Source organism: Bombina bombina, chromosome 3 (assembly GCF_027579735.1).
Source record: "Bombina bombina isolate aBomBom1 chromosome 3, aBomBom1.pri, whole genome shotgun sequence".
Lineage (NCBI taxonomy): Eukaryota > Metazoa > Chordata > Amphibia > Anura > Bombinatoridae > Bombina > Bombina bombina.
The window spans coordinates 1075800799-1075827353 of NC_069501.1; the positions used below are offsets into that span (position 1 = coordinate 1075800799).

Below are 26555 nucleotides of genomic sequence, written 5' to 3' on the forward strand. Positions count from 1 at the left end.
CCTTGTTCCTTTATTGGAACTGGGTGTATCACTCCCATCTTTAACAGGTCTTCTACACAAAGTAAGAATGCATGTCTCTTTATTTGGTTTGAGGATAAGTGAGACATGTGGAACCTTCCCCTTGGGGGTAGTTCCTTGAATTCCAGGAGATAACCTTGAGAAACTATTTCTAGCGCCCAGGGATCCTGAACATCTCTTGCCCAAGCCTGAGCAAAGAGAGAGAGTCTGCCCCCCACTAGATCCGGTCCCGGATCGGGGGCTACTCCTTCATGCTGTTTTGTTAGCAGCGGCAGGCTTCTTGGCCTGCTTACCCTTGTTCCAGCCTTGCATCGGTTTCCAGGCTGGTTTGGGTTGTGAGGCATTACCCTCTTGCTTAGAGGATGCAGAATTAGAGGCCGGTCCGTTCCTGAAATTGCGAAAGGGACGAAAATTAGACTTATTTTTAGCCTTGAAAGACCTATCTTGTGGAAGGGCGTGGCCCTTTCCCCCAGTGATGTCTGAAATAATCTCTTTCAATTCTGGTCCAAATAGAGTTTTACCTTTGAAAGGGATGTTAAGCAATTTTGTCTTGGATGACACATCCGCTGACCAAGACTTTAGCCAAAGCGCTCTGCGCGCCACTATAGCAAACCCTGAATTTTTCGCCGCTAATCTAGCTAATTGCAAAGCGGCATCTAAAATAAAAGTGTTAGCCAATTTAAGTGCGTGAACTCTGTCCATAACCTCCTCATATGGAGTCTCTCTACTGAGCGACTTTTCTAGTTCCTCGAACCAGAACCACGCTGCTGTAGTGACAGGAACAATGCACGAAATTGGTTGTAGAAGGTAACCTTGCTGTACAAAAATCTTTTTAAGCAAACCTTCCAATTTTTTATCCATAGGATCTTTGAAAGCACAACTATCTTCGATAGGAATAGTAGTGCGTTTGTTTAGAGTAGAAACTGCCTCCTCGACCTTAGGGACTGTCTGCCATAAGTCCTTTCTGGGGTCGACCATAGGAAATAATTTCTTAAATATAGTGGGGGGAACAAAAGGTATGCCGGGCTTTTCCCACTCCTTATTTACTATGTCCGCCACCCGCTTGGGTATAGGAAAAGCGTCGGGGTGCACCGGAACCTCTAGGAACTTGTCCATCTTGCATAATTTCTCTGGAATGACCAAGTTGTCACAATCATCCAGAGTAGATAACACCTCCTTAAGCAGTGCGCGGAGATGTTCTAATTTAAATTTAAATGTCACAACATCAGGTTCAGCTTGTTGAGAAATCTTTCCTGAATCTGAGATTTCTCCATCTGACAAAACCTCCCTCATGGCCCCTTCAGATTGGTGTGAGGGTATGACAGAACTATTATCATCAGCGCCCTCCTGCTCTTCAGTGTTTAAAACAGAGCAATCGCGCTTTCTCTGATAAGTAGGCATTTTGGATAAAATATTTGCTATGGAGTTATCCATTACAGCCGTTAATTGTTGCATGGTAATAAGCATTGGCGCACTAGATGTACTAGGGGCCTCCTGCATGGGCAAAACTGGTGTAGACACAGTAGGAGATGATGTAGTATCATGTTTACTCCCCTCATCTGAGGAATTATCTTGGGCAATTTCATTATCTGTGGCAGTACTGTCCTTACTTTGTTTGGACGCTATGGCACAATTATCACATAAATTTAAATGGGGAGACACATTGGCTTTCATACATATAGAACATAGCTTATCTGAAGGTACAGACATGTTAAACAGGCTTAAACTTGTCAACAAAGCACAAAAAAACGTTTTAAAATAAAACCGTTACTGTCTCTTTAAATTTTAAACAGAAAACACTTTATTACTGAATATGTGAAAAAGTATGAAGGAATTGTTCAAAAATTACAAAAATTTCACCACAGTGTCTTAAAGCATTAATAGTATTGCACACTAAATTTCAGAGCTTTAACCCTTAAAATATAAATAAATTTAACCCCTATACAGTCCCAGCTATAGTCTTTGCTGAGACCCAACCAAGCCCAGAGGGGAATACGATACCAATTGACGCCTTCTAGAAGCTTTTCCAGCAATTTATAGATCCTCACACATGCATCTGCATGCCCTGCTCTCAAAAAACAACTGCGCAGTAATGGCGCGAAAATGAGGCTCAGTCTACAACTAGGAAGGCCCCCTGACTGGAAAAGGTGTCTAACACAGTGCCTGCCGTTTAATAAACGTTCCCCAAGTTTATAAATGCAAATTGTCAGCATAAATATGAATAAAATGCCCAAATAAAGCAATCGATTTAGCCCATAAAAATGTCTACCAGTTTTTTAGCCCATAATAAGCCCTTTATTCTGTTTGTTTGACTAAGAAAATGGCTTACCGGTCCCCATGAGGGGAAATGACAGCCTTTCAGCATTACATGGTCTTGTTAGAAATATGGCTAGTCATACCTTAAGCAGAAAAGTCTGCTAACTGCTTCCCCCAACTGAAGTTACTTCATCTCAACAGTCCTATGTGGAAACAGCAATCGATTTTAGTTACTGTCTGCTAAAATCATCTTCCTCTCACAAACAGAAATCTTCATCCTTTTCTGTTTCAGAGTAAATAGTACATACCAGCACTATTTTAAAATAACAAACACTTGATAGAAGAATAAAAACTACATTTAAACACCAAAAAACTCTTAACCATCTCCGTGGAGATGTTGCCTGTGCAATGGCAAAGAGAATGACTGGGGTGGGCGGAGCCTAGGAGGGACTATATGGCCAGCTTTGCTGGGACTCTTTGCCATTTCGTGTTGGGGAAGAGAATATCCCACAAGTAAGGATGACGCCGTGGACCGGACACACCAATGTTGGAGAAAATAGAAATACACACACATGCATAGAAACACACACATATGCATAGAAACACAGATGCAAATTACACCCACACCTGCATACACGCACACAGAGAACATATAGACACAAACTACACACACACACACACACACACAAATACATTACACATATTAATGGAAAAAACGATTTGCAAGCAGAAACAGCCACTTCATTATGAAACATTAACAGTGCGATAAAATATTAACAAAGCTACTTTCATTACCTTCCTTCTACAAAGCAGAGTTCAGTTTGCTTACCTACTCTGTTTTCCACCAATTCTCTGACGTGACAGACCAGCTATTTTAAGACGTTATTCTTGAGATGGTTTCAAGATATGCTGTTACTTGATTAAATTATTGAATGCTTTAGACTTGCCAAAAGCTGAATAACCCAAACTTACAACCATTCAGAAAAACCCATGTACTTCATTCTGTCCTCTAAATAAGCTCTGCAGTACATTTTCAGTTAGGAAAGCAGCACCACATAGTACAGTATTTGTCAGTCTTCTCAAAGGAACATATCACTCAAAATATTTAAATGATAACATAATTTATGTAAGAACTTACCTGATAAATTAATTTCTTTCATATTGGCAAGAGTCCATGAGCTAGTGACGTATGGGATATACAATCCTACCAGGAGGGGCAAAGTTTACCAAACCTCAAAATGCCTATAAATACACCCTCACCACACCCACAATTCAGTTTAACGAATAGCCAAGTAGTGGGGTGAAAAAGAAAAGAGTAAAAAGCACACAAAGAGTTCATGAGCTAGTGAGGTATGGGATAGCAAGAAACTCCACGCAAGAGTCACTAGAGAGGGAGGCAAAAAATAAAAACAGCCATTTTTCGCTGAAAAAAAATTAATCCACAACCCAAAATACAGGTATAAGTTTATTCTCATAAATGAAAAGAAAAACTTAAATCATAAGCAGAAGAATCAAACTGAAACAGCTGCCTGAAGAACTTTTCTACCAAAAACTGCTTCCGAAGAAGCAAATACATCAAAACAGTAGAATTTAGTAAATTAATGCAAAGAAGACCAAGTTGCTGCTTTGCAAATCTGATCAACTGAAGCTTCATTCTTAAAAGCCCACAAAGTGGAGACTGATCTAGTAGAATGAGCTGTAATTCTCTGAGGCGGGGCTTGACCCAACTCCAAATAAGCTTGAAGAATCAAAAGCTTTAACCACGATGCCAAGGAAATGGCAGAAGCTTTCTGACCTTTCCTAGAACCAGAAAAGATAACAAATAGACTAGAAGTCTTCCTGAAATCTTTAGTAGCTTCAACATAGTATTTCAGAGCTCTCACCACATCCAAAGAATGTAAAGATCTCTCCAAAGAATTCTTAGGATTAGGACACAAGGAAGGGACAACAATTTCTCTATTAATGTTGTTAGAATTCACAACCTTAGGTAAGAATCTAAATGAAGTCAGCAAAACTGCCTTATCCTGATGAAAAAAATCAGAAAACGAGATTCACAAGAGAGAGCAGATAATTCAGAAACTCGTCTAGCAGAAGAGATGGCCAAAAAGAAACAACACTTTCCAAGAAAGTATTTTAATGTCCAAAGAACGCATAGGCTCAAATGGAGGAGCATGTAAAGCCTTCAAAACCAAATTAAGACTCCAAGGAGAGATTGATTTAATAACAGGCTTGATACGAACCAAAGCCTGAACAAAACAGTGAATGTTAGGAAGCTTAGCAATCTTTCTTTGAAATAAAACAGAAAGAGCAGAGATTTGTCCTTTCAAGGAACTCGATAATAAATCTTTCTAGAAACAGATTTACGAGCCTGTAACATAGTATTAATCACTGAGTCAGAGAAACCTCTATGACTAAGCACTAGGTCGCTCAATTTCCATACCTTCAAATTTAATGATTTGAGATCCTGATGGAAAAATGGACCTTGAGACAGAAGGTCCGGTCTTAATGGAAGTGGCCAAGGTTGGTAACTAGAAATCCGAACAAGATCTGCATACCAGAACCTGTCAGGCCATGATGGAGCCACCAGCAACACAAACGATTGCTCCATGATGATCTTGGAGATCACTCTTGGAAGAAAAACTAGAGGCGGGAAAATATAAGCAGGTTGATAACACCAAAGAAGTGTCAACGCATCCACTGCTTCCGTCTGAGGATCCCTGGACAGGTACCTCGGTAGTTTCTTGTTTAGATGAGAAGCCATCAGATCTATTTCTGGAAGACCCCACATCTGAACAACCTGAGAAAATATATCTGGATGGAGGGACCACTCCCCTGGATGTAAAGTCTGACGGCTGAGATAATCAGCTTCCCAATTGTCTATATCTGGGATATGACCCGCTGGGATTAGACAGGAGCTGGAATCCGGGATACTTCTTTCATAGCTTGGGGACTGTGAGTCCCACCCTGATGATTAACATATGCCACAGTAGTGATATTGTCTGTCTGAAAACAAATGAACGGTTCTCTTTTTCAACAGAGGCCAAATCTGAAGAGCCTTGAAAATCACACAGAGTTCCAAATAATTGATTGGTAATCTCGCCTTTCCAAACCCCTTGTGCTGTCAGAGATCCCCAAACAGCTCCCCAACCTGAAAGACTTGCATCTGTTGAGATCACAGTTCAGGTTGGGTGAACAAAAGAGGCCCCTAGAACTAAACAATGGTGATCTAATCACCAAGTCAGAGATAGTCGAACATTGGGATTTAAGGATATTAATTGTGATATCCTTTTATAATCCCTGCACCATTGGTTCAGCATACAAAGCTAGAGAGGTTTCATATGAAAACAAGCAAAGGGGATCGCGTCCGATGCTGCAGTCATGAGACCTAAAACTTCCATGCACATAGCTACTGAAGGGAATGACTGAGACTGAAGGTTCCGACAGGCTGAAACCAATTTTAAACGTCTCTTGTCTGTTAGAGACAGAGTCATGGACACTGAATCTATCTGGAAACCTAAAAAGGTGACCCTTGTGTAAGGAATCAAGGAACTTTTTGCTAAATTGATCCTCCAACCATGTCTTCGAAGAAACAACACTAGTTGATTTGTGTGAGATTCTGCAGAATGTAAAGACTGAGCTAGTACCAATATATCATCCAAATAAGGAAACACTGCAATACCCTGTTCTCTGATTACAGAAAGTAGGGCATCGAGAACCTTTGAAAAGATTCTTGGCGCTGTCGCTAGGCCAAACGGAAGAGCGACAAATTGGTAATGCTTTTCTAGAAAAGAGAATCTCAGAAACTGATAATGGTCTGGATGAATTGGAATATGAAGATAAGCATCCTGTAAGTCTATTGTGGACATATAATGCCTTTGCCGAACAAAAGGCAGAATAGGGGGGAACTTCCGGGCAGCGGCCATGTTCAGTCGCACATCTGCATGCTGCTCCAGCTTTCTAGAAATACTTTCATAAAATTACCTTGTAAAAGCATCATCTGTACATATACTATGTAGATCTGAACTCTACTACAAGCAAGGCATCTGATGAGCTTGATATTCACAAGATTGCTGTTGGCATCAGTGCTCGGAGCTACTTTGAGGCCTTGGCCTCTTCACAACCCCCCGGCAGGGTATACTTTCTCCCTGTCGTTATGCGGCGCTAAACAAGTGCTGAACTGCAACCAGGTTCATACAATGCTAAACTCGAAGCAACTGACTGCAACTAAAGTTTGATGCACCGCAAGACTTTCCTTTAATTTGGATTACACAACTCTACCAGCTGTACATCGCCCTCAAAGGCTCACTATGGAGCTAGCTAAAGTTATCCTTGAAGATCTGCGCAGCCTGTTAGCAACGTACCTAGTTGCTTTTGATGAGACTCTGCATGGAGGGGCTATTGGCGACGGGGATCGCGACACAAAACAGTATACCGCATCGGAGCTAAATACTCTCAGTGAGGGGAAGGGGGGCGCTTTGGGGCCCGAGTGCCCACCACCCACCTGCAATGAACCCTTGACGGCTCCTGATGCTGGTCTGGAGGAACCGGAGGCACTGTATGGCGGGACGGCGGCAGAGGATGTGACCACTGATATGGGACATTGGATGTCGGTAGCGAGCGCAAGCAACATTGCATATGCAGACCGTTCCCCATTCACGCTGCCAAAAGATGCCACGCTGCCTTCCTATACAGACACCGCTGCCGGAGTCTCTCTGAAAAATGTTCGAGCCAAATCGGCACCATTGTTAACGCTCTCAGGACTTGTCCCTCCACAGCCTAAATGTATCTTGGTAATAGCCCCTTCCCTAGTGTCAACACAAATAACTGAAAGGACACAGAATGGGCAGTTAATTAGTCCTTTACATGAAGCCCTCACCTGGTGCGCTCCTGTCATGCCCCATATCTCTCAGGAGAAACTTGGAATTGGGTAAACATTGCCCCAGCACGGGACTGATATCGCATTCCCAGTTTGCTCTGGTGATGTGGACTTGGAGATATCAGCAAAAAATTTTCAGGGGTTAGCTACTATATTTGATCCTTGTAACCATGTTATGATAGTTATATGTGTATAATGTATTGCATAGGGGGGTTACCCTGGAACGTGTGCTTAACATATTTAATACAGTCTTATAGCCTAGGTTAAGCTTTTTTCAGCTGTTTCTATTATTTAGGCAACATAGCTAAACGTGTGTATAATACCAGATTTTTAAGTGCCTTTAGGAGTTATGACTACTAAGCTCATTTAATGTTAGTCAATCATATGCCTCCCTTACAGAGCGGTAGTGGGGCTGGTGAAAATTGTTGTTGTGCTCCTGCCAGCGGCCGAGGCGGAAGCCATAGTTAGCAATCTAACACCCAGCCCTGTGTTTTCAGGTTCCCACATTAATTTAGACCCTTATTAGCTTTGAGGGTTATAAGATTTTAAGTATAAAGTTAGGGAGTCCAAACCTGCTCAAGCTTAGTTTGTGCATTCTATTATAAGTACTAAAATATTCATATGTTGTTCATGTTGAATACTTACTGCTGACTTTTTATCTTGCGAGTACACCTATTTGTATGGCGCTATGTTTATGTACTAAATAATCAATGTACTTATTTCCCTGCAAAATACCTAGACCCCTACCCATCCACATCTCCACTTCTATCTAAGAGGCTATAACTTAGTTTTACTTTGGCCTGGGTTATTTCAAGACCATTCTAGTGTATCCCCCATGTCCCATAAAAGACTATATCTGCTTTTTCTTAGTAGTATAGAGCAAAAACCATATAAACCATATAAGCCCCTAATAGTATACTCACCTGCAGCTTAGATTTTTGTAAACGAGGGTGTCCATTCTATCTTATTGTTGTGTAATCCTTCCTTTCCTTTTTGTTGGTTATCATTCTACATTGTTATTTGAGATCCATAAAATTGAAAACTGAGGTTCTTATTTGGAGACCCAAAAGTGGTTTCCTTTGTTAACAATTATCTCCCATACATTTATATATACACATGTCTGAGGTCCAAGAGCGGCCTCTAATTCCATCTGGGAGGTGCTTCAGATTATTAGGCATTTTTTCTATATACTATACAACCAGAGTGTCCTTTTGCAATATGTATTGTATCTCTCTATTTGTACCATATGAAGTTTACCTGTTATTACATGCTTGGTTTTATATTTCATGTATGCCTTGCCTTTAAACCTCAATAAAGATATATAAAAAAAAAAAAAAAAAAAAAAAAAAAAAAGGCAGAATAGTCCTTATAGTCACCATCTTGAAAGTTGGTACTCTTACATAACTATTCAAAAATTTTAGATCCAGAACTGGTCTGAATGAATTTTCTTTATTTGGGACAATGAATAGATTTCAATAAAACCCCAGACCCTGTTCCTGAAATGGAACTGGCATGATTACCCCTGAAAGCTCTAGGTCTGAAACACACTTCAGGAAAGCCTGAGCCTTTACTGGATTTGCTGGGATGCATGAGAGAAAAAATCTTCTCACAGGAGGTCTTACTCTGAATCCTATTCAATACCCCTGAGAGACAATACTCAGAATCACTGTTACCTCTAAGGCTGGTTTTGTGAGCAGCCCAGCAGTGAAACAGTTAACTAGAGCAATTAGCAAACACTACACTATGCAGACTGCAAGGTGTGATTCCCTTATTAACTGTTTCATTGCTGGGCTGCTCACAAAACTGGCCTTAGAGGGAACACTGCTCAGAATCCATTGATTTCGGACAGAATTTGTCCAAACATCCTGGAAAAATCTTAATCTGCCCCCTACCAGCTGAGCTGGAATGAGGGCCGCACCTTCATGAGGACATGGGGGCTGGCTTTGGTTTCTTAAATGGCTTGGATTTATTCCAATTTGAAGGTTTCCAATTGGAAAAAGATTCCTTGGGGGAAGGATTAGGTTTCTGTTCCTTAATTTGACAAAAGGAACGAAAGCGGTTAGAAGCTTTAGATTTACCCTTAGGTCTTTTATCCTGAGGCAACAAAACTCCCTTCCCCCAGTGACAGTTGAAATAACTGAATCCAACTGAGAACCAAATAATGTATTACCTTGGAAAGAAAGTCATAGCAATCTAGACTTAGAAGTCATGTCAGCATTCCAAGATTTAAGCCACAAAGCTCTTCTAGCTAAAATAGCTAAAGACATAGATTTAACATTAATTTTGATGATATCAAAAATGGCATCAGAAATAAAATGATTAGCATGTTGAAGCAAGGGAACAATGCTAGACAAATCAGAATTCCATTCTTGTTGCGCTAAATGTTCCAACCAAAAAGTTGATGCAGCTGCAACATCAGCCAAAGAAATTGCAGGCCTGAGAAGATGGCCAGAATATAAATAGGCTTTCCTTAGATAAGATTCAAGTTTCCTATCTAAAGGATCTTTAAAAGAAGTACTATCTTCCATAGGAATAGTAGTACGTTTAGCAAGAGTAGAGATAGCCCCATCAACTTTGGGGATCTTTTCCCAAAACTCCAATGTAACTGCTTGCAAAGGATACAATTTTTTAAACCTTGAAGAAGGAATAAAAGATGTACCAGGCCTATTCCATTCCTTAAAAATCATATCAGAAATAGCATCAGGAACTGGAAAAACTTCTGGAGTAACCACATGAGGATTTAAACGTTTACTAGTTTTAATATCAAGAGGACTAGTTTCCTCAATATCCAATGTAATCAACAATTCTTTTAACAAAGAACAAATGTACTAAATTTTAAATAAATAAGTAGATTTGTCAGTGTCAATATCTGAGGAAGGATCTTCTGAATTAGATAGATCCTGATCAGAGGAGGATAATTCAGTATGTTGTCGGTCATTTGAAAATTAATCAACTTTATGAGAAGTTTTAACAGACCTTTTACGTTTATTAGAAGGCGGGATGGCAGACAGAGTCTTCTGAATAGAATCAGAAATAAAATATTTTAAATTCACAGGTATATCTTGTACATTAGATGTTGAAGGAGCAACAACAGGCAATGTACTATTACTGATGGACACATTATCTGCATGTAAAAGTTTATCATGACAACTATTACAAACCACAGCTGGAGATATAATCTCCACAAGTTTACAACAAATGCACGTAGCCTTGGTAGAACTGTTATCAGGCAGCAGGGATCCAACAGTGGTTTCTGAGACAGGATCAGATTGAGACATCTTGCAAAATGTAAGAGAAAAAACAACATATAAAGCAAAATTATCAATTTCCTTATATGACAGTTTCAGGAATGGGAAAAAAATGCAAACAGCATAACCATCTGACATAGAAAAAAGGCAAGAGGCATATAGGAATGGGGTTTTAAATAATGAAATAATTTTGTGCCAAGTATGACACACTACGTAACTGAAATTTTTTTGGCGCTCACAACATCTGGAAATGACACACTTGCGTCATTAACAACGCAACCTTGTGTAAGAAACTCTGCGTCAACTAAGACGCCAGAAATGACGAATTTGCGTAAACGGACATACTTTGGAGCCAAAATATTCTCGCACCAAGAATGACGCAATGAACTTTGTCATTTTGCGCACTCGTGGGTCTAATTCTGCCCGCGAAATTGAAAGAAAAAACAGTCAATATGAAAAAAGACTACCCCAGGTAAGAAAACTATTTCCTAAATATGTTTTTTCCCAAATATGAAACTGACAGTCTGCAAAAGAAAATACATAAACCTGACTCATGGCAAATATAAGTACAATACATATATTTAGAACTTTATATTAATGCATAAAGTGCCAAACCATAGTTGAGGGTGTCTTAAGTAATGAAAACATTACCAAAAGACACCCATCCACATATAGCAGATAGCCAAACCAGTACTGAAACGGTTATCAGTAGAGGTAATGGAATATGAGAGTATATCGTCGATCTGAAAAGGGAGGTAGGAGATGAATCTCTACGACCGATAACAGAGAACCTATGAAATAGATCTCCCATGAGGAAAACCATTGCATTCAATAGGTGATACTCCCTTCACATCCCTCTGACATTCAGTGTACTCTGAGAGGAACCGGGCTTCAAAATACTGAGAAGCGCATATCAACGTAGAAAACTTCACCACCTCCATAGGAGGCAAAGTTTGTAAAACTGAATTGTGGGTGTCGTGAGGGGTGTATAGGCATTTTGGGGTTTGGGAAACTTTGCCCCTCCTGGTAGGATTGTATATCCCATACGTCACTAGCTCACGGACTCTTGCCAATTACATGAAAGAAACATTTATTTTTTTCTGTTCATGTTCTAAATAAACCAACCTTTTTTGTGGGAGTTGTCTCAAACAGTGAGCTGTAGGGTCCCATACCTCAGCTTTATGCACTTCCTGTTAGTTTCACAGTTTTAAAGATTTTGCTTAATCTTTTATTTTATTTTTATTTTTTTACTATATCAATATAGTTAGCCCTCAGTTTACGCCGGGGTTAGGTTCCAGGAGGAATGGTTGTAAATCGAAACCGTTGTAAATTGAAACCCAGTTTATAATGTAAGTCAATGGGAAGTGAGGGAGTTAGGTTCCAGGCCCCTCTCAAAATTGTCATAAGTAACACCTAATACATTATTTTTAAAGCTTTGGAATGAAGACTTTAAATGCTAAACAGCATTATAAACATACTAATATAGATTGTATCATCATCAAATTAAGTTTAATGAAAAAAAAAAAACATTTGCTAAACATCACCTAATAAAATAATTACACAACAGACTGCATCATCATCAAACTAAGTTTAATGAGCAAAAACATTTTTTTACTTGCATTTTTCTGCAATCAGTTCTCTGCATTGTTAGCATGTTAGATAATATTGGGTCTGCACCTATTCTATGCATTTCAATCTGCAATGATTAATAAGCAGTTAGGCACCCTCATCTCAAGCAGCTGGACTGGAAGATAATAGGGAAGTGGCTGCTAGAGCTTGTTGCTCGATAGGTCTGGTCTGCTCTGTGTACACAGATCAATTTGAGTCTGCTAAGTTGCATTACTTTGCTGCAAAACAAGCGGACAGCTCCACCTACTGGCTATTTTAAAAGGTTGTTATTCTGAAACGGCGCAAATTGAACCGGCGTAAACCGAGGGCCACCTGTATATATATTTTAACATAAATATACATGACAAACAAATTGAGTCATACCTTACGTAAAAGTCGTTTAAGTTTGGGGTGAAACTAAGAAGTGGCTGATTATGTATACGGGCAGAAAACCCTTTATCCAACCAGCTCAGGGAAAGGTAATGGTTTGGATTTTGGAATATTTGGTTCTTTATAATTTGACAATTTGGAGAGGGGATGGGACCAAGTGTAAACAACAATATCTTATGTAATTTAGGCAATATTTACATGTCGTAATACAGCTTATACATGTAACTAAAGGTAGTTTTATATCCTTTTTAATACTTTTGTGAAATATAGGCAGGGAAAATTAATAATTATAAAGCCAAATTCTGAATCCTTTTCTTTTTACTATTAAAATATAATAAAGAAGGTAAAACACAAACGTTTAAATCAATAAAAAAAATTAAAATATTTTGCACACTTGCACTTTTACCTTTATTTCTATAGAGCTGGCAATACTCGTAATTGCTTCACAAAATAAATTATCAATGGCTAGATTACAAGTGTAGCGCTAATTTATGTGTAAATTATACATTTTCCAAAAACACAGCACTCACTGTAATATTTTTTGTTAGACAATCTGTTTTACAGGTATCAAAGAAAATGTTTCAGCATCATATATCTTTAATAATATGGTGATTCAAAATTTCTTAAGTATATAAAAGTAGATGTTACCCTTTTAGTAGTATAAAGAGGATATGCTGATGAGAACTTATATACTCCACAGTGGGACATCGAGTACCAATCTGTCTTCTCAAGATGTTGTTAAATATCTGAGATACGTCCTTCTTGCCCTGTGGGATACAGATGCACAAACACACAAAATGTGTCAAACAATAGTAAAGAAAACAGCAAAATATTCTGCAAAACCTTACAATGAGTGTATAGAGGGTGATACATTAACATGCATAACTGGTAAATAGCTTAGAATGACATTATATTTGTTTAGTGGCCTTGGTTAGTGAAATGATATTCTGTGGAAAGAGAACGTCTTATACTTCTTAGATAAGAGGCTGATAAGAGATGAGGTCACTATGGAATATACGTGCAGGAAGTAATGACGCTTCATTCTTGTCGCTGTTTATTTTATAAACTAATATAGAGTTAATATTTAGCTTGTAAAAGGGATGTTAAAGTAGTTTTTCTATATATGCATCAGAAATTGACCACTACAATACAAAAAGCTTGCAGAAAAAAATAAATTTTTAAAAAAAAAATAATTTGAAACTTTAATTTTATAATCAAAAGTGCAATGTTTTGTACTCTATGGAAAGAATCCTTGAAAATATTCCGCAGTGTTGTTTGTTTCCTTTGCGGTTACCATTTGGGGACAGATATAAAGGAATTCCTGCACTGATAAAGCAAATACTGAGTGGCATGTAGGTGGTTAAAGGGACAGGTAACCCAACTGTTTTTTTATTTCATGATTCAGATCGAGCATACACTTTTAAACAACTTCCTAATTTACTTCTATTATCGATTTTGCTTTGCTTTCTTTAAATCCTTTGATAAAGGAGCAGAAATGCACTACTGGGAGCTAGCTGACCACATAATATAAGCCATTAACGAGAGGCAATCAACAGCTATCTCCCAGTAATGCTTTGCTGCTCCTGAGACTACCCGAGTATTCTATTCATCAAAAGATAGCAAGAGAATGAAGCAAATTAGATAACTGAAGTAAATTGGAGTTATTTAAAATTACATGCTCTATGTGAATCATGAAAGAAAAAAAATTGTGTTTCATATCCCTTTAAGGGGAAGTTGGAAAAAAAAACTTTCTCAGAAATGAATTACTGGAAAAGTCGGCAAATAAATAATGAAGGTCCTCTGCATTTTTTGTTTTGTTAAAATTAAAAAAATTTTTATGGAGAAATCAGTTTAGATTCCTAAACCAACTGAGTGACAGGCATGGCAACTGATGCAACAAAGCAGTCTTGTAGCAGCCAGTTTAAAGCCTCTTCTGATGCAGAAATGTGTTTTCGATTTTGCACTCACTAGTCATAATGACATTGAATAAAATGACACCAAAACGCCAGAGGAAAGCCGAGATATCAATTGGCTCTGGGGACACGACAGACTACTACTGTCCCAGAAGTTAAAAAAAATGTATACTATATATACTAAAGTTTACATTATTAAAGCTGGTGTTGTAAGATTGTTAGAAGCAGCTGATTTACTCAGTGGCCTTAATGCATTTCTGTAACTCAGCTAATATTCTGTGATTCAACAAATCTAAGTCATTTATTGTAATTCACTTAACTAATGTTTCCTCGGCTCATTTTTCACACTACAGCTGTTTTCCAGATCAGAAAGTAATTACAGTGTTGACTATACATAACATTGCAACGTAGGAGGAAATTAAAGGGCCAATATAGTCAAAAATGTATAATACGTTAAAGTATGTAATTTTAAGAATATCAACCCTGCAGCACTGTGTGTTTAACACCATTGCAGGGGTTAAACGTACAGCACTGCAGGGTTGATAGTCTAACTGATCACAGCACATACATTTTTGACTATAATAACCATTTAAAGACAGAAAACATGAGTCTGCTGCATTTGTGAAATGTAATTGTAAAACCTCATATTATGTTGCGGAGTTGTGTTTGGCTACAATTTTTTTTTCTCTCTGCAACATCTCTTTTAAAGTATTTAGTGGATTTGTCTATTAAATATATGTTGTGTTACTGTATAATGTCAATATAAAATCCAAGTATAACCCATTTTCAAATTGAACCAATTTTATTATTCTGATAACCCAATTTTTATTTTTAGCTCTCCGGTGTATCCAATTATTTATAAATAGCTCCTTCAGCTTTATTTGATTTGAAACGGCTGTTGAAACCACTGCTTATACTGAAAATGTTGCAGTTTTAGTTATAAAAAAAAAACTATATATACAAGAGACAGCAGCAGAGAGCAACCTCACAGCTGGTATGGAAGTGAGACAGGGAGCCCTACAACAGTTATTAATAAATTAAAAAAAAACAACTTTGTGTACATTGACATGTTAAAACGTAAGTTAAAGGAATGAAAACCATTATAAATTCTGGATTTTATGTGCAGCTCAGTTATAACAGATGTTTATTTATAAGGATTATATTATATATTCTCTACTAAAATGATTATACATTAAACTCAAAATGTTTAATTACGTGTATATAAAAAAAAAATCTTTCATTAATTATAATCACTCTTTTGAAAAGGTCAGGTTTTTTTCCACTACCCTTCATGAGGCTGGAGTACATCCAGATTGATCCAAATCTGACCTTCCAACATGGTACAAACTTATTTATATGTTTTCCTAATATGCCACAACAAAAAAGATAAGGTAAATAATTCCCAAGAGGTTTTTCAATGTGTGTGACTGGACTTATATTAAAGGGACAACATTAAACACTTTGAGATGGTAATATAAAATGATAAATTGTATATATAAAACAACTCTGCAATATACTTTCTTTATTTATTTTGTCCTCTTTGCCTGTAATTCCATTCTGAAATTGTGAGCTTTTCAATTCCTGTTAGAAATGGAAGTGCAGTTAAATGTTAAATCCAGCACAACCATTGGCTGCACACTCTAGTGACCGATTTATAACGGTCCCTAATTGGCCACAGCAGAGAAGGTAACACAAGTTACAACATGGCAGCTCCCAGTGTTATATAGACACTAAAACTTTACACTTATTTTGTCACTTTTTAAACTAATGAAACTTTAAAAAATACATCTACATGTTAGTCATGGATTAATCTTTTCTTTGAATGCATCATTCTATCTAGCATGTATTTAGTGTTTAATGTCCCTTTAATTCAGTTTGTATTATCCCTTTAAACATTCTGTTGACTTATTCAATGTTAAAAGATATTAAACTAATTTTATTACATAAAAAACAGAGCAATTCAAAATATATTAAAAGTTCTTGTGGAGCAATGCCCTTCTCTACCAAAACGGAAGTTCCTGTAAACTAGCGAGCATTTATATAGCACCATCGGCTGCACACTCTTGATAGTTTTAATATAAATATCAACAGCTATGGCTGTTACCTAATCAGTGTTTGTGTAGAATGTGTGTGTGTTTGTGTAGATTGTGTGTGTGTGTGTAGAATGTGTGTGTGTAGAATGTGTGTTTGTGTAGAATGTGTGTGCAGAATGTGTGTGTGTTTGTGTAGAGTGTGTGTGTGTGTGCAGAATGTGTGTGTGTTTGTGTAGAGTGTGTGTGTGTGTGTAGAATGTGTGTTTATGTAGAATGTGTGTGTGCGTAGAATGTGTGTGCGTGTAGAATGTGTGTGCGTGTAGAATGTGTGTGCGTGTAGAATGTGTGTGCGTGTAGAATGTGTGTGTGTTTGTGTAGAGTGTGTGTGTAGAGTGTGTGTGTATTGTGTAGAATGTGTGTGTATTGTGTAGAGTGTGTGTGTAGAATGTGTGTGTGTATTGTGTAGAATGTGTGTGTATTGTGTAGAATGTGTATGTGTGATTGTAGATAGTGCATGTGTATTGTGTAGAATGTGTATGTGTAGAATGTGTATGTGTAGAATGTGTATGTGTAGAATGTGTATGTGTAGAATGTGTTTGTGTAGAATGTGTGTGTTTTAGAAGGTGTTTGTGTAGAATGTGTTTGTCTAAAATGTGTTTGTCTAGAATGTGTATGTGTCTGTGTAAAATGTGTGTGTGTTTACAAAGTGTTTGTGTAGAATGTGTATGTGTTTGTGTATGTAGAATGTGTTTGTGTATGTAGATTGTGTTTGTTTAGAATGTGTGTTTGTTTAGAATGCGTTTGTGTAGAATGTGTGTGCGTGTGTGTAGAATGTGTGTGTTTGTTTAGAATGTGCTTGTGTAGAATGTGTTTGTGTGTGTTGATTGTGTTTGTTTAGAATGTGTGTGTTTGTTAGAATGCGTTTGTGTAGAATGTGTGTGCGTGTGTGTAGAATGTGTGTTTGTTTAGAATGTGCTTGTGTAGAATGTGAGTGTGTGTTTGTGTTGAATGTGTGTGTATGCTATTTGTGCACAAAATGCACAGTAGTATTTTTCAGTGTGCATCGATAGATCTTTTGCTGACAGTAAGATTAAAAGCTGATTGACAGCTCAATATTAGCAAAGTTTGCTGATATAGTTCTTAAAAAACAGAATTTATGTTTACCTGATAAATTTCTTTCTCCTACGGTGTATCCGGTCCACGGCTTCATCCTTACTTGTGGGATATTCTCATTCCCTACAGGAAGTGGCAAAGAGAGCACACAGCAGAGCTGTCCATATAGCTCCCCCTCTGGCTCCGCCCCCCAGTCATTCGACCGACGGTTAGGAGAAAAAGGAGAACCATAGGGTGCAGTGGTGACTGTAGAGTACAAAAATAAAAATTTAAACCTGACTAAATGCCAGGGCGGGCCGTGGACCGGATACACCGTAGGAGAAAGAAATTTATCAGGTAAACATAAATTCTGTTTTCTCCAACATTGGTGTATCCGGTCCACGGCTTCATCCTTACTTGTGGGAACCAATACCAAAGCTTTAGGACACGGATGAAGGGAGGGAACAAGTCAGGTAACCTAAACGGAAGGCACCACTGCTTGTATAACCTTTCTCCCAAAAATATCCTCCGAAGAAGCATAAGTATCGAATTTGTAAAATTTAGCAAATGTATGCAGAGAAGACCACGTCGTTGCCTTACAGATCTGTTCAACAGAAACCTTGTTCCTGAAAGCCCATGTGGAAGCCACAGCTCTAGTAGAGTGAGCTGTAATTCGTTTAGGAGGCTGCCCTCCAGCAGTCTCATAAGCCAACCGGATGATGCTTTTCAGCCAGAAAGACAGAGAGGTTGCAGTCGCCTTTTAACCTCTCCTCTTGCCAGAAAAGACGACAAACAAGGATGATGTTTGTCTGAAGTTTTTAGTTGCTTTTAGATAATACTTTAAAGCACGAAACACATCAAGATTGTGCAACAGACGTTCCTTGTTAGAAACTGGATTAGGACACAGAGAAGGAACAATTATTTCCTGGTTAATATACTTATTGGAAACCACTTTTGGGAGAAAACCAGGTTTGGTACGTAAAACGACCTTATCTGTATGGAACACCAGGTAAGGTGAATTACACTGCAAAGCAGACAAATTCAGAAACTCTTCTAGCAGAAGAAATAGCTATCAAAAACAAAACTTTCCAAGATAGTAACATGATATCTATGGAATGTAGGGGTTCAAACGGAACCCCTTGAAGAACCTGAAAGAACTAAATTTAGACTCCATGGAGGAGCCACAGGTCTATAAACAGGCTTGATTCTAACTAAAGCCTGTACAAACGCCTGAACATCTGGCATTGCTGCCAGACGCTTGTGTAACAAAAAGACAGAGCAGATATCTGTCCTTTTAAGGAACTAGCTAACAAACCTTTCTCCAATCCTTCTTGGAGAAAAGATAGAATCCTTGGAATCCTAATCTTACTCCATAAGTAACCCTTGGATTCGCACCAACAAAGATATTTCCACCATATCTTATGGTAAATTTTCCTGGTGACAGGCTTTCTAGCCTGGATCAGGGTATCTATAACTGATTCCGACAACCCTGTTCGAATGGACCTTGAATTAGAAGGTCCTGCCTCAAAGGTAGGTTCCATGGTGGAACCAATGACATATTCACCATGTCTGCATACCAAGTCCTGCTTGTCACGCAGGAGCTATCAGAATTACCGAAGCCTTCTCCTGTTCGATTACTAGCCGGGGGAGAAGGGGAACGGTGGAAAGACATAAGCTAGATTGAACGACCAAGGCGCTACTAAGGCATCTACCAATGTCGCCTTGGGATCCCTGGATCTGGACCCGTAATATGGAACTTTGGAGTTCTGACGTGACGCCATCAGATCCAGATCTGGAATGCCCCATAGTTGAGCTAACTGGGCAAAAACCTCTGGGTGGAGTTCCCACTCCCCCGGATGGAAAGTCTGACGACTCAGATAATCCGCTTCCCAGTTGTCCACTCCTGGGATGTGAATTGCTGATAGATGGCAGGAATGATCCTCTGCCCATTTGATGAATTTGGATACCTCCTTCATCGCCAGGGAACTCTTTGTTCCCCCCTGATGATTGATGTAAGCTACAGTCGTCATGTTGTCCGACTGAAATCTTGAATTTGGTCTCCGCTAGTTGAGGCCATGCCTGGAGCGCATTGAATATCGCTCTCAATTCCAAAATGTTTATCGGGAGAAGAGAATCTTCCCGAGACCATAGACCCTGAGCCTTCAAGGACGCCTAGACCACGCCCCAGCCTAGGAGGCTGGCGTCGGTCGTGACAATGACCCACTCTGGTCTACGGAAACTTATTCCCTGAGACAGGTGATCCAGAGACAACCACCAGGAGGAGTGAGTCTCTGGTTTTCTGGTCCATTTGAATCTGGAGAGACAAATCTGCATAATCCCCATTCCACTGTTTGAGCATGCACATTTGCAATGGTTTTAAAAGAATTCGAGCAAATGGAACCACGTCCATTGCTGCAACCATGAATCCTATTACCTCCATGCATTGAGCTATGGAGGGTTGAGGAATGGACTGAAGAACTCGACAAGTGTTCAGAAGTTTTAACTTCCTGACCTCTGTTAGAAAGATCTTCATTTCTACTGAGTCTATTATTGTTCCCAGGAAGGGAATCCTTGTGAACGGGGACAGAGAACTTTTTTCTATGTTCACCTTCCACCCGTGAAACCTTAGAAAGGCTAGGACAATGTCTTAGCACCGCTAGAAGGGCCCCTAGCACCCTTGTGAAGATTCTGGGAGCAGTGGCCAATCCGAAAGGAAGAGCCACGAACTGATAATGCTTGTCCAGAAAGGCGAACCTCAGGAACTGAAGGTGATCTTTGTGAATAGGAACATGCAGATACGCATCCTTTAAGTCCACGGTAGTCATATATTGACCCTCCTGGAACATTCGTAAAATTGTCAGAATGGATTCCATTTTGAATTTGTCTAGAATTTTTAAGTCCAGAATTGGCCTGAAAGTTCCTTATTTTTTGGGAACTACAAACAGGTTTGAGTAAAAACACAGTCCTTGCTCTGCTGTCGGAACTGGGTGTATCACTCCCATTTTTAAAAGGTCTTCTACGCAAAGTAAGAATGCCTGTCTCCTTATCTGTCTAAAGATAAGTGAGACATGTGGAACCTTCCCCTTGGGGAAAGGTCTTTGAACTCTAGAAGGTACCCCTGAGAGACAATTTCTAGTGCCAAGGGGTCCGGAACATCTCTTGCCCAAGCCTGAGCAAAGAGAGAAAGTCTGCCCCCTACTAGATCCGGTCCCGGATCAAGGGCTACCCTTTCATGCTGTCTTGGTAGCAGCAGCAGGCTTCTTGGCCTGTTTACCCTTGTTCCAGCCCTGCAAAAGGTTTCCATGTTGGCTTGGGCTGGAAGTGTTACCCTCTTGCTTAGTAGCTGTAGAGGTTGAAGCAGGTCCGTTCCTGAAGTTGCGAAAGGAACGAAAATTGGCCTTGTTTTTAGCCTTGTAGGCTCTACCATGTGGAAGGGCATGGCCCTTTCCCAGTGATATCTGAAATAATCTCTTTCAACTCTGGCCCGAATAGGGTCTTACCCTTGAAAGGAATATTAAGCAATTTTGTTTTGGACGACACATCAGCCGACCATGATTTTAGCCAAAGCGCTCTGCGCGCCACGATGGCAGAACCAGAATTTTTCGCCGCTAGTTTAGCTACTTGCAAAGCGGCATCTGTGATGAAATAATTAGCCAACTTTAGGGCGTGAAATCTATCCATGACTTCGACATAAGAAGTCTGCTTCTGGAGCGAGTTTTCCAGTTCCTCAAACTAAAAAGCCGCTGCAGTAGTTACAGGAATAATGCAGGAAATTGGTTGAAGAAGGAAACCTTGTAGAACAAATATTCTCTTAAGTAAACCTTCTAATTTTTTATTCTTCGAAAGCGCAACTGTTTTCTATTGGTATAGTCGTGCGCTTAGCTAGCGTTGAAACTGCCCCCTCTACCTTGGGGACCTTCTGCCACACGTCCCTTCTAGGGTCAACAATTGGGAACATTTTCTAAAATATAGGAGGGGGAACAAAAGGTACACCTGGCTTCTCCCACTCCTTAGACACGATATCCGCCATCTTAGGTATCGGAAACGCATCAGTGTGTACTGGGACCTCTAGGAATTTGTCCATTTTACACAATTTTTCTGGGATCACCAAAGGATCACAATCATCAAGTGCAGCTAGGGCCTCCTTAAGTAGGGCGCGGAGGTGTTCAAGCTTAAATTTAAATGTTATGGTATCAGGCTCTGCCTGCTGAGAAACTTTTCCTGTCAGAAATTTCTCCCTCAGACAGGCCCTCCCTCACCGCCAAGTCAGATTGATGTGAGGGCACTAAAGATAAATTATCCTCTGCGTCTGCTTGCTCATTGTCTGTGTTTAAAAACTGAGCAATCACGCTTTCCTAGGAAAAGCTGGCAGTTTGGATAAAAAATGCTAATTGTTGCATAGTAATCGCAATTGGTGCGCTAGATGTACTGGGCATCGCCTGCGCGGGCATAGCTGGTGTTGACACAGAAGGAGAGGAAAGCAAGCTATCTTCACTACCTTCAGCTAAAGAATCATCTTGGGCTATATTTTTAAGTGTGATTGTACTGTCCTTAAGCTGTTTGTACGCTATGGCACATTTCACACATAAATTTAATGGGGGAACCACCTTGGCCTTTGGACATACAGAACATAGGCTATCTGAAGATTCAGACATGTTTGACAGACTTAAACAGAACTACAATGCAATAAAAATTATTTTTGACAAAAACGTTACTGTCTCTTTAAATAATAAAAGAGCACACTTTATTACTGAAACATCAAAAAACCATGAAATAAACATCCGATTTTAATGAAATTTTCACCACAGAGTCTTAATGCTTTGAAAAGATTGCACACAAATTTTCAATTAACCCCTTAATGCCCAAAGCGGAGCTAATAACAGTTATTAACCAGTTAACACACTACAGTACTAGCCACAGCTTCCACTGTAGCCTTTACCTTCATTAGGGATTATTTTAGTAGGAAATAAGCCTCTCTGGAGTCTTTTATGATGCCTCTTGACTCCCCACATGAAGCTGCATGGACTGCCTAGGCAAAAACAACTGCGCAATTGAGGCCTGAAAATGAGGCCTCCTCCCTCTTCATTCCAGAGTGGAAGGGCCTTTCTGACTAGATTTAGGTGTCCAAATAAGTGCCAGGCCGAAATTAAACCCCAAAAGTGTTTTAAAGTCTGAAAAAACACCTTATTTATAGTGAAAAACATGCTAAAAAGCAATCGATTTTAAAGCCCACAATAGTGTCAACCAGCATAGAGCCCTAAATATAAGCCATCATTTTATACAGAGTCTAAGAAAAAAATGGCTTACCTATCCCAGAGGGAATTTCTGACAGTCTTCTAGCATTACATGGTCTTGTTAGAAAAATGACTGATCATACCTGAAGCAGTTAAGCCTGCAAACTGTTCCCCCAACTGATGTTCTCTGGTTTCAACAGTCCTGCGTGGGAACAGCAATGGATTTTAGTTACTGGTGCTAAAATCATACTCCTCTCAACAGAAATCTTCATCACTTTCTGCTGTAGAGTAAATAGTACAAACCGGCACTATTTTAAAATAACAAACTCTTGATAGAAGAAATAAAAAACTACAACTAACACCACATACTCTTTACCACCCCCGTGGAGATGCTACTTGTTCAGAGCGGCAAAGAGAATGACTGGGGGGCAGAGCCAGAGGGGAGCTATATGGACAGCTCTGCTGTGTGCTCTCTTTGCCACTTCCTGTAGGGAATGAGAATATCCCACAAGTAAGGATGAAGCCGTGGACCGGATACACCAATGTAGGAGAAAAGGAAACTGATAGCGATATGGAAAGTCTAAAGTGATTAGGGATCAGTGAATATCACTTTCATTGAAATAAGAGAGGTTGAAACGTAATATTAACCAATTTGTAGAAACAAATTACAAATTTTAGCAAAACAGCAAAATATCTGAATATGGGGCTTGTTTGTAAATATTTTTGAGCGGATTCTAAAATACAACAATTTACATATTTAATAGACTGATAATATGTGGATAGAAGAAACAAATAACTAACATGTTGTAGCTTAGTAGTGCATTATCAATAACCTAATCTTTACTAAACATGTATTTATCAAGCAATCACTGTGCAGGATGTAGCAGGCTCACTATTCTGCACTCTATTTAAGATCTCTGTGAGGGAAGTGGAAAAACTAGAAATGTACAATTTAAATTACAAGTAAAATAGGCAAAATAAATAATAAAACTGCTTAGCAAGTAGTTTTACTTATTGGGTTTAACGTCTCTTTAAGATCTGCAACCCCCCCCCCCCCGATAACTCTTTAAATTCACAATTCTGAATGCCTATAAATGGGCACTGCAGAGGCAGTTGTCAGTACCAGTCAGTTCAATATAGTAAACAGGTGTTTTCATATTTCACTTGCCTTTAATACACTTTTTGAGTGGCAAGGGGAGCAAAGAAGTTAAAGGGACAGTCTAGTCCAAAAAAAACGTTCATGATTCAGATAGAGCATGTAATTTTAAACATTTTTCCAATTTACTTTTATCACCAATTTTTCTTTGTTCTCTTGGTATTCTTTGTTAAAAGCTTAACCTAGACGGTTCATATGCTAATTTCTTAGACCTTGAAGGCCGCCTCTTAAGAATGCATTTTAACAGGTTTTTCACCACTAGAGGGTGTTAGTTCATGTTTTTCATATTGATAACACTGTGCTCATGCACGTGAAGTTACCTGGGAACCATCACTGATTGGCTAAACTGCAAGTCTGTCAAAAGAACTGAAATAAAGGGGCAGTTTGCAGAGGCTTAGATACAAGATAATCACAGAGGTAAAAAATAGATAAATATAACTGTTGGTTATGCAAAACTGTTGAATGGGTAAAAAAGGGATTATCTATCTTTTAAAACAATAAAAATTCTGGTGTAGACTGTCCCTTTAAAATGAGAAATCAGAGTCCAGAATGTCCTTTACTTTTATGTGTGAGGACACAAAGTCTGGCAAATTTGGCCACTGGTCTTTTTTCTTTATGTCACATGACTGGTGTTTGTTCACTTAGACAGTGGTATATTTATATATTTGTGGAATAGAAACAGGCATATAATTTATTAAAAGCCTTAAAAGGGACATGAAACACCCCAACATTACCAATTTACTTTACTATTATCAAAATATGCTTCATTCTCATGGTATTCTTTGTTGAAGAGATAACTAGGTAGTTGTATGAAGCACTCCATGGCAGGAAATAGTGCTGGCATGGATAAAATTCCTGTAAAACTGCTGCCATATAACGCCCCAGACATGTGCATGCTCCTGAGCTGTTTTTCAACAAAAGATACCAAAAGAACAAAGACAATTTTATAATGACAAGCTAGAAAGTTGATTAAAACTGTATGCTCTATCTAAATTATGAAAGAAAAAATTTGAGTTTCATTTCCCTTTAAAACACATACATACAGTTTTATATAATTTGTGCAATATGAGACATGACCTGGATAATATTTATTCAATCCATATGCAAACTGGCTGTAACCATAAAAATCTCAATAGACTTTAAAGGGACATTCCGGTCAAAATTTAAATGCACATATATGAATTACATATTTTAATAGAAGCATAGTTGCAATATACATGTATTGTTAAAAAATGCTTCTTGTAAAAGAGCTGAATGCCCTTTTAAGGGCAACGCTCATACCAATGCCCCTTTAGAGGCAATGGGTAGTTTAGGATTTTTAAGTTTTAGTTTTTTTTTATTTTGGGGGGTTTGGTGGGTGGGGGGTTTTACTGTTAGAGGGGGGACTTAGTATTTTTTTTAATGCAAAAGAGCTGTTAAATTTAGGCCCTACAGGCAATGCCCTACAAAAAGCCATTTTAAGGGCTATTGGTATCTTAGTATTAGATTAGGGGGTGTTTTTACTTTGGGGGGCTTTTTTATTTTTATAGGGATTAGGTTTAATTTTTTTATTTTTGATAATTTGGTTTATTATTTTCTGTAATGTTAGACTTTTATTTTTTGTAATTTTAGATTAATTTAAACTTCGTTTTTTTTTATTGTTAAAGTAATGTTAGGTTTTTAATTGTAACAGTATTTTTAAATTTATTTAATTGGGGTTAATTTATGGGGTGATAGGATAGGGGGCTTAGTCATTTTAATAGGTTAATTGCGTTGTGGGGGTTTGGCAGTTTAGGGGTTAATAGATTAATTTGGGTTATTGCATTGTGGGGTTTGGCGGTTTAGGGGTTAATAGATTAATTTGGGTTATTGCGATGTGGGTTAATGGCGGATTAGGGGTTAATAGTTTAATTGGGTTAATAGTTTAATTTGGTTAATTGTGATGTGGGTCAATGGCGGGTTGGGGTTAATACACATATTAGGTAGATTGCGATGTGGGTGAATGGTGGATTAGGGGTTAATATCTTAATTAGGCATATAGCGTTGTGGGGGGTTGTCAGTTTAGGGGTTAATACTTTTATTATTAGTTCCGATATGGGGGTGATGGCGTATATAAAGGTTTTTTACGTGTCAGGTTTATGTTTGGGAGGTAGGTTAGACTTTTACGGGAGATTTTACATATTACTTTATTTTCTTAGGCGCCGGCAGTTTCTAATGTGCCGTAAGTCACTGGTGACTCCAGAAATTTTTATTTACGCACATTTCTGGACATCGCTAGTTTATCCGACTTACGGCACTTTATGAACTGCCGGCCCGTATGTGTGATTCCCCGATGTGCGAGGGGAAATTGCGGGCGACGCGGGTTTCAACAGGGTTTTTTTTTTATTTTTTTATTGTTAAAGTAATGTTAGGTTTTTAATTGTAACAGTATTTATAAATTTATTTAATTGGGGTTAATTTAGGGGGTGATAGGATAGGGGGCTTAGTCATTTAAATAGGTTAATTGCGTTGTGGAAGTTTGGCAGTTTAGGGGTTAATAGATTAATTTGGGTTATTGCATTGTGGGGTTTGGCGGTTTAGGGGTTAATAGATTCATTTGGGTTATTGCGATGTGGGTTAATGGCGGATTAGGGGTTAATAGTTTAATTGGGTTAATAGTTTAATTAGGTTAATTGTGATGTGGGTCAATGGTGGGTTGGGGTTAATACATATATTAGGTAGATTGCGATGTGGGTGAATGGTGGATTAGGGG

At 38.7% G+C, this 26555-nt stretch overlaps 1 protein-coding gene across 1 annotated transcript in view; it reads right to left on the reverse strand.

The window, feature by feature from the left end:
• The window catches only part of CAB39L (calcium binding protein 39 like), a 184223-nt gene that overhangs the window by 89358 nt on the left and 68310 nt on the right, over positions 1 to 26555 (reverse strand). The window contains 1 exon segment of the mRNA XM_053708362.1: positions 13046 to 13163. Coding sequence (XP_053564337.1) covers positions 13046 to 13163 — 118 coding nt within the window.